This window comes from Volvox carteri (assembly GCF_000143455.1).
Source record: "Volvox carteri f. nagariensis unplaced genomic scaffold VOLCAscaffold_55, whole genome shotgun sequence".
Taxonomy (NCBI): domain Eukaryota; kingdom Viridiplantae; phylum Chlorophyta; class Chlorophyceae; order Chlamydomonadales; family Volvocaceae; genus Volvox; species Volvox carteri.
The window spans coordinates 164,282-172,290 of record NW_003307598.1 but is presented as its reverse complement, the minus strand read 5'-3'; the positions used below and the strand labels follow the sequence as shown (position 1 = coordinate 172,290).

Sequence of the window (8,009 nt, the reverse complement as noted above, 5' to 3'; positions counted from 1 at the left end):
CTCCTCCTATCGCGTCCCTAAACTGCATTTTTGACTCGGTCCAAAGCAGTTCTCCAGGTTCAGGGTCCCTTGCGCTGGCAGTGATGATGAGCTGCAGAGATCCCGGAGTAACTGGAGCAGGGCTGGCGTATGTGGGCTTTAGGGGCGAGGGAAATGGAAGGCAACTTGTGTGGGAGGATGGCTGACCACTACCACCCCCCGGGATTGGGGGATTAGACCCCTTTTGCAACCCCCTGACTTGTGTAGTATGTGTCCTGCATTCCTTGAAGGCCTGTCTGACTATCCATGCAATCCCGCCCCGATCCAAGCAAAATTTTAGTAAAATTTATCCTTGAGTAATCGACCGGAGGATCGTGGGCGGTCGGGGAGGTCAGGGACGTTTTGCCCTCATGCACGAACTCGAGCAAAACTGCATTTCCGACATCATCTACATCTGCTTCTTCCAGCATCGGCAAGGCGGTGGAGTACAAGTGTGATTAACCGAGCAGAGTTGTGAACGACCTTCACTAACGCCTCCGGGTTTCAGTTGAACTATACCTATCGTATACAGCATGTGTTAAGGACTTGCACAATCAGAACGATACGCCTGCAGTGGCAACGAAAACATCATAAACCCTAAAACCCTAAGACCATGAAAATCCATTATAAGTCAGAACCAAAGATAAGCAACTGAAACTCGTGTCACATTAAATCAATATCAAAATGCATAAAACCACCCAATGATTCGTAGGACCCAGCCCGCATTAACTAATACCGTAGTGACAGGAAATTTTCGTGATTTTAATTTCGTGACGGCATCACGAAATTATGTCACATATAAATTACAAGCTGTTCCAGGCGATGGTCGTCACGAATATATGTGTGCTCCGAAGCCAAATCGTATAATGCCTTCAACACAGTAATTACTCGACAAATTCCACTTTTCTGGCCATATATACATCCATAGTAATTGAACGGACATGGATCCGAGGGCTAAGCGGCCTAAGCAACAAAGCCTCCTTCAATGCGGACTGAGGCGAACGGCCAGGCAGTTGAGGGCCCCCGCGCGCCTTGCCGACTACGCACACTAATCTGGAATCTGGTGTTTGCTGGTGTGCAGAATAACCGTGCATGCATTGGCCAGCTTTTGCGTCAATCGGCGTTCTGAGTCGGACCCATTAACGAATATTGCAGGCACCGTTGCTTCGGTTGCGTTGGCTTCTCACGAATTCAACAGTTTCACCAATAATTTCGGGTGTAATTTTGAGGGTGTCTCGAACAATAAAATCACGAACATTTCCTGTCACTACGGTAGGTCGCCAGCACACACAGCACGCCATTCGTGCCCAGCAGACCCATGTGTGATAACTCCGCCTCTGCAGCTCACCCCGGGCGCCACGACCCGCCGAATGAGAAGCGGTTGGCACAGCTAACGGGCCAGGCTGGCAGCCTGATGAGACCGTAGCTGTAAAAATGAAATCCATCTGCAACGGCCAGCATCGTACTGTCCACGAGCTGTTCCACCACCTCGAACCCTAGGATTCTCTGTGGGTTCACACACATCCTCCGGTAAAGCCGACCTAACCATCATTGACAATGAAAATCGCCTTAAAAATGGTCCATAGCTTATTGGTCAGTTCTAGCGGAAGCGCCATTTGGGGCCCCGGGCCAACACCACAAATCTGCAAAGCTACATTGGCTCCACCACCCCGAAATCAATATATCAATCCTCTGACTTGCGGATCAGAGCATCTTTTGAGCCCAGCCAGCCAGCCAGCCAGCCAGCGGCAATATACCTAACTATGGGAACCTGACGCCACGCGTATTTACTAGCTACCTGGCTTTCTGCATATAGGAGGAGACATTCAGGGCATATCCAGCTCCGATAAGGGCTCTTCAAGCACTTCCAGATAAGCTCCTCCCGGATAGGGGCCGCGGCCGCGGCTACGTTGTATGTATCCTTTCCAGGTTGTCATGCGCTGTGCCGGCCTGAGAGTATCGCTGGTTGGGCTGGGAGCGGACGCTGAGTCTCCGCAGGCTGGCTCGCAGCTGGTGGTTATGCTGGGAGTGCCGGATGAGGCTTCCGGGATGGGCATGGAGTCGGGGCTGCTGGGGCTCTTGAGCCCGTCACAGTTGGCTAACATCCTGGCGGTGGAGTCGGTTACACAGGTTCTGCACATGCGGAACCTGGAGCGGTACAGGCAGCGGGAGGAGGAGATGCTTCGGTAGTTTTGCCGAACATGAAGATTGGATGTGTACGTGGATATAGTTGTAAGGCTTCTTGTTCGGGTTGCCTGGCTCACGGCCGTTTTTTCTTCCCTTCCGTGTGAGTCGGTTTGCGCATCAGTTGCCAACCCTCTGAGCGACAACTGTTTGATTCACATAATGTATGGCTTGATGATGTACGATGGACCGGCTCTTCAAGTCTCAGGTGCGGGTGTCGAGGCGGTTAAGCCTCATATGACAGTTGCATCGTACAACAATTCGGTAGGAAGATTCAGCGACGGGCTGGACTCCTGTTCTGCAAGTTGTGAGCCGAATTTCGAGTTGTAGTCAGAGCCCTCGCCTTTTATTACTAAGTGGTTGTGCAGCGCGTTTACTAAAGGACCGCCAAAGCCGAGGGCTATCTTAACCAGCTATCGCCAGTCTTACAGTCATCCAGCAAGGCTTTAAACCGCCTGGCAAAGAGTAGCCCCTTGCGGGGCAAGTAGTTGCTGCGTTGGTTCAGATAAGGAGGGATGCAGGGTTCACAGCAGCAGGAGGAAATCCTTCACGTTGGCTTTAACCAGGTTTGTATATTATACAGTTTTGGAAGATGGCCAGTGATTATGTAAAGCTGGCTTAAAGGACGTTTTTACGCCATTATGTAGGATTACGGGTGCTTCGCGTGCGGAACAACTAATGGGTTTCGAGTCTATAATTGCGAGCCTTTTAAGGAAACGGTAGGAAGTTCTTGTATGTCTCGTCTGGGACACAGCGATGTGTAGTCGTTTCCCAATAACGCCGACCCTCCTGGTGCAGTTTTGTCGAGGCTTCAACAACGGTGGCATAGGCATTGTGGAGATGCTTTTCCGATGTAACATTCTGGCAATTGTAGGGGGCGGGGCGGCTCCAAGGTACCCCCCAACGAAGGTACGTTCCCGGAGCTTCGCATCCCCTGCAGTTGACCGTCCCTAACCCACGCCATCTCCCCTGCACCACAACCGCAGGTCATGATATGGGACGACCATCAAGGCAAATGCATCGGCGAAATGACCTTCAGGAGTCAGGTGATGGGGCATTCCAAATCAAAACCCTATCCCTCTTTTCCTACCCTACCCTCTTGCCCGCGCCGTCTCCCCCTTATCCACATATACACACATCCGTGCCTGCTGGCACTTGTGCTCATTCCTCCACGGGTTCAAGCACGTGATATATTCCTTCTCCTCCTCCCTCTCCACCCCTTCCACCCGGGGAGGGTAAGGAAAGGCAAGGTGACCCCCAGCAGCCCCAAACATTGTAACTGACTAACTAGACAACTAAATAATTAAGGTAACATTAGTAACCTGAGCACCCTGGCGTCCGTGTGGCTTTGTGTTTCGCTGCAGGTACGAGCCGTTCGGCTCCGTCGCGACCGCATCGTGGTGGCTCTAGAGCACAAGGTGCTGGTCTACAACTTTGCCGACCTGAAGCTTCTGCACCAGACGGAGACGTGCGCCAACCCGCGTGGTCTGGTGGCCATCTCCTCAACAGCCGCCATGTCCTCCGCGTCCGACAACACGGTGCTGGCGTGTCCGGGGTTGCACACGGGACAGGTGGGGGCGCAGATGGGGCGGGCGGGGTGCTAGCGGCGGTGAAGCGCCTGTTAATCACCCTAGGATTGGACGGAGGAAAACTTTCGTTGTACAACTAGGACAAGTTTAGCGAACCAGTGGTCGGAACGGGAGAGAGGGAATTGGGCCCAAGCATGGGAGCCACGCACTTCAGCGGGGTGGGGGGAAAGTGGAGGAGAGGGAAAAGGGGTGATTATTGTCACCATTGGCCGTGGAGCCTCTGGACCCTTTTGAGCTTAGGCTGCTGCCTGCCTAAGTAGATGGATGGCTGCCTGGGTTGCTAACAGAGGCTGCGGCAGCTTGACCAGCCCACGTGCCTGTCTGTCTGTCTGTCTGTCTATCTGACTGTTTGGCTGTTTGGCTGGGAGCCTGTGGATATTTATAATCCCCCCTTCCGCCCTTCCTGCTGCCGCTCCTTAACCATCTATGCTTTCCCTTTTTCCCGATTCTCGCGTAATCTACCACTCCATTCCATTCCCCTCCATTCTCTCTTCCCGCCCCCGCTGCACCACAAATCATCGTGACCTCACCGCTATGGATTTTGGGGTCCACCAGGTTCGCATTGAGCTGTACGACCGGCGGCAAACCAAGTTCATTCCCGCGCACAACAACGCACTGTCTTGTCTGGTTCTGTCCATGGACGGCAAGAGGTTGGTGACGGCAAGTGAAAAGGGCACCTTGGTCCGTGTGTGGAACACAGCCGATGGGCAGCTGCTGCAGGTGGGCGGGTCGGAGGGAAAGGGGGATGCGGGGTGTGTGTGTGGCGGAGCGGTGGGGGCAAAGACAGCGAGGCGGGGCTTGCATGGGAAGGGGAGGGGGGCAAAATTGTGACGGGAGTAATGCTACCTGGTTAATGCACCACAGGTTTTATACGAGCGAACAGTACGACAACGAGAAATCCGCGAATCGATTAAGATTACAAGAACCTGTGCCTTACTCATCCATGCATGCACGCGCCAAGGGAGTGAAGACATACAGCATAAACCTCAATCTTCAGCATCCACAACGAAGTATTTATCAGTACATAGGCTTGTTACATCCAAACCTCATTTGAAATCAAGGCGACATGACGGTAGAAGGACCTTTCTATAAAGCCGCCTCCAAGCACTGCAAAGAGCAGCAATTGTGGTGATGGATGGAGAAGTCCAGTCCTACGGCAGATGCTGCTGCCGTACCTGCCCTACCGAACCAAGTGATATGCCCATCTACCTGCCCTGTCGCCTGCATCTGGACTTCGCTCAGGAGCTCCGACGTGGTGCCGATCCAGCTCACATTTACAGCCTGGCCCTTAGTCGCGATTGCGAGTGGCTCGCCCTCACCTCGGACAAGGGCACCGTGCATGTATTTGCGTTGTCATCTGCCGTGGCGCTCACAAACGCCGCGGCAGCGGCGGGAGCAAAGGCTGGCGGCGGCGTCGCCGGCGCGGCGGATGAGGGCCAGCGCGGGGCGGTGCCGCCCGAGGGCAGCCCGGCGTCCAACGGGGCGGTTAAAGGGGTCAGTACCGAGGCGGCGGCGACAGGAGCGGCGGCAGCGGCGGGCTCCGTCACGACGCCGCCGCAGCGGCAGAATCCCACATCCTTCCTTAACATTGTCAAGGTGCGCGCTACTGTACAGCGGTCAGCAGCAGTAAGCGGTCAGCGCTTTCGGACTAGTCGAATGTTTGAACAACGCCTCCGATTCTGCAAGGGGGAACTTAGGGCCTCATTTATCGCTGAACGGCCGCCGGTATGCGGGTACTAGTATTCCGGCATCCATCGGTGTGTTTATCCATTTACCCCTAGTTACCCTTTCAATGACTATTACATCTGCTTCGTCATTTTTCATCGCTTGCTATCTGCAGCCCGCTGCTGTGTGATGATGGCGCTGAAACCCCCACGGCCTCCTCCCCTTCTTCCGTACAGGGCTACGTGCCGGCCATTCCGCTTCCTAAGTATTTCAACTCCGAGTGGTCGTTTGCTCAATTCCGCATCCACGACGAGCCCGCGGCCAGTGCCGGGCACCCGCTTCCGTCCATTGTGGGCTTCGGTGCGGAACCCAACACGGTGCTTGTAGTGACGGCGGGCGGCTCGTTTTACAAGGTGGCCTTTGACCCGGCCAAGGGTGGGCAATGCAGCCAGTTGTCATATTGCAAGTTCTTAGAGCAGGAGGTGGCGCTCTGAAAGTGTGCAGCATGATGGTGGGCAGGTATGGTCGGTGATGGGCAGGATGAACGAGGGGGGGGGGGTGCGAAATGCGATGTTGCAGGATATGCATTATTGGACTTAGGGTGGATTCTTTGGACATGGAGCATTGTGTGTTTGTGTGTGTGTATAGGGGTGTGTGCAAGGGAGGAGCCGTGTGAAGCATCTCGTGCTGCTCTGCACACGAGATGACATGTTGCGTGGGAGGCCCACATCGCCCAACCAGTTCTAGGCATAACGAGGTTGCACTTCTGGATGTCGCAGGAGTTGGGTTGTTGCGGAAGTTCGGAAGGAGAAAAGTCTCGGAGTGTTCGATATTGGTTCTTGACCTTCATTGCGCTGAAAACCCAGCCCCTCCTCCCACCCGAGACCGCCCTTGTTGAAGTAGGTGCTGCATTGGGGCGACGCTCGTCCTTGCAGGACGAGGGGGGTCGCTGAGAGGCGGGAGATACACCCGTCGTGCACTGTCCCTGGTGTGGGGTCTTCTCTTTGTACAAAGTTTGTCTGTGTCCGTATGTCTGTGTGCGTGGCAGGGTGCGGTGGGAGGTCTTGCTGGGCAGATGGAGGTGGAGTGAGTTGTTAAGGAGTGGCAGCCGTGAACACCGTGCCGCTGAGAAGCCTTTGCCCTGTCCTGGTCGAGGTCGGCGGCGTTTGTTCTTCACAGGTGCTGCTTTCTTCTGGATGCTGCTTATGGTGTTGACCGGCAACAATCGCCGCCACAGGCGTGAAGCCGCCATTTTGTTTTCATTTTTGTGTGCCCTTTGGTGTGTCCGGTCTGCGCGTGTGTTTGGATGTTAGGATGCGCATCCTGCTTAGGGTGTTGCGGCGGATGGCGTGACTTGTGCCGATTGGCCCATCCACTCACTGAGCCAATAGAGTAGTTGACAGCAACAGCAATGATGGCCACAGCAGCTCTTTCTTGCGCATGCTGCGTTCTGTGGGTATGCAAACTTATGTTTCTATGTTGCGCAGGATTAGGCTTGCTGCATTTGGTGGAGTGCGCTTGGAACGGATGGGAAAAAACGATTATGTACATCTTAATTTGGCTATCGAGTACGGTACATTGCACGACACATGTTCATGTGTAGATTGGAAACAGTGTGCAGGTTTTTGAGGATGGGAACCCTGCTGATCTGTTCCGATGTCCCGGCTTCAGCAGTTATATCAGGTTGACACAAAGTAATATCAGTATAGCAGTAGACCCGCGGGATCTGGGACTTCGGCATTTTGCATGATGTATGGTGGGAGTGGTGCGGTCGAAGGGAAGATAGAGGGATGGGCGACAGATTGGTGGGCAATTCCTTATGTTTGACTTGGTTTAAGGACAGCAAGGTTGGCCTAGACATCGGAAACTTCTATCCTCGCGATTTGGGGGGGGGGAAATGGAAACAAGGGATGAAGTGGTGTACTTACATACCTGGAGTGGTGTACTTACATGTATACCAACCGATATGATCCGGAAGAGTGGAATGCCATAGGACAGATGGGATTGTCCGCAACTAGTTCCTCTTAGTGCCGTTAACGGCAATCCTTGTTTTGAGCAGCACGGTCCATACAGTATGCACATACAGCACATAGTACTCCTATTTACCTTCACGAGGCTGAGATGTGCTCGTGTTTTGCTGAATCCACCAAAACTTACCCCTCCCTCCTCCCACCTGAGCTGACTCCTGCCCTTGAACAGCAACACCGTTTTAATCACCCCTGCTATCTCTAAGCAGTGAAGGGGCAAACCTGCTTCTAACAACTCATCGCAATCCACAAATAATGCCGGGGCCTATGCGCCCTGAGCTGAACATACAAAAATCTGCTACGGTTCCTCCACTGAAGGTCTTAGGTGAGCCCAACCGTGCAAAATAGTTGGGCTAGCAGCACAAAACTGCTTCCATGACCCGCCACTTTAACACGAACACGGGAGACAAGTAACCTTACTGTGTGCAGATGACAATAGAGTCGGGAATCTAGTGAGCTCACCCCATTACACACACGCCCGAACTGCACAACATTCGGTCGGTCAGTCCGCCCGGGAGTGGGCCGG

At 53.8% G+C, this 8,009-nt stretch overlaps 1 protein-coding gene across 1 annotated transcript; it reads left to right on the top strand.

Moving 5' to 3' along the window:
* Window positions 1-2,738: 2,738 nt before the first annotated feature.
* Window positions 2,739-5,932, top strand: VOLCADRAFT_42684 (uncharacterized protein; the record flags this gene model as incomplete). Its single annotated transcript, XM_002955830.1, has 8 exons — window positions 2,739-2,768; window positions 2,850-2,921; window positions 3,001-3,111; window positions 3,189-3,248; window positions 3,567-3,773; window positions 4,347-4,511; window positions 5,034-5,140; window positions 5,632-5,932. Coding segments are annotated over 8 exons (1,053 nt in total), but the record flags the coding sequence as incomplete, so codon positions are not given.
* Window positions 5,933-8,009: the final 2,077 nt, after the last annotated feature.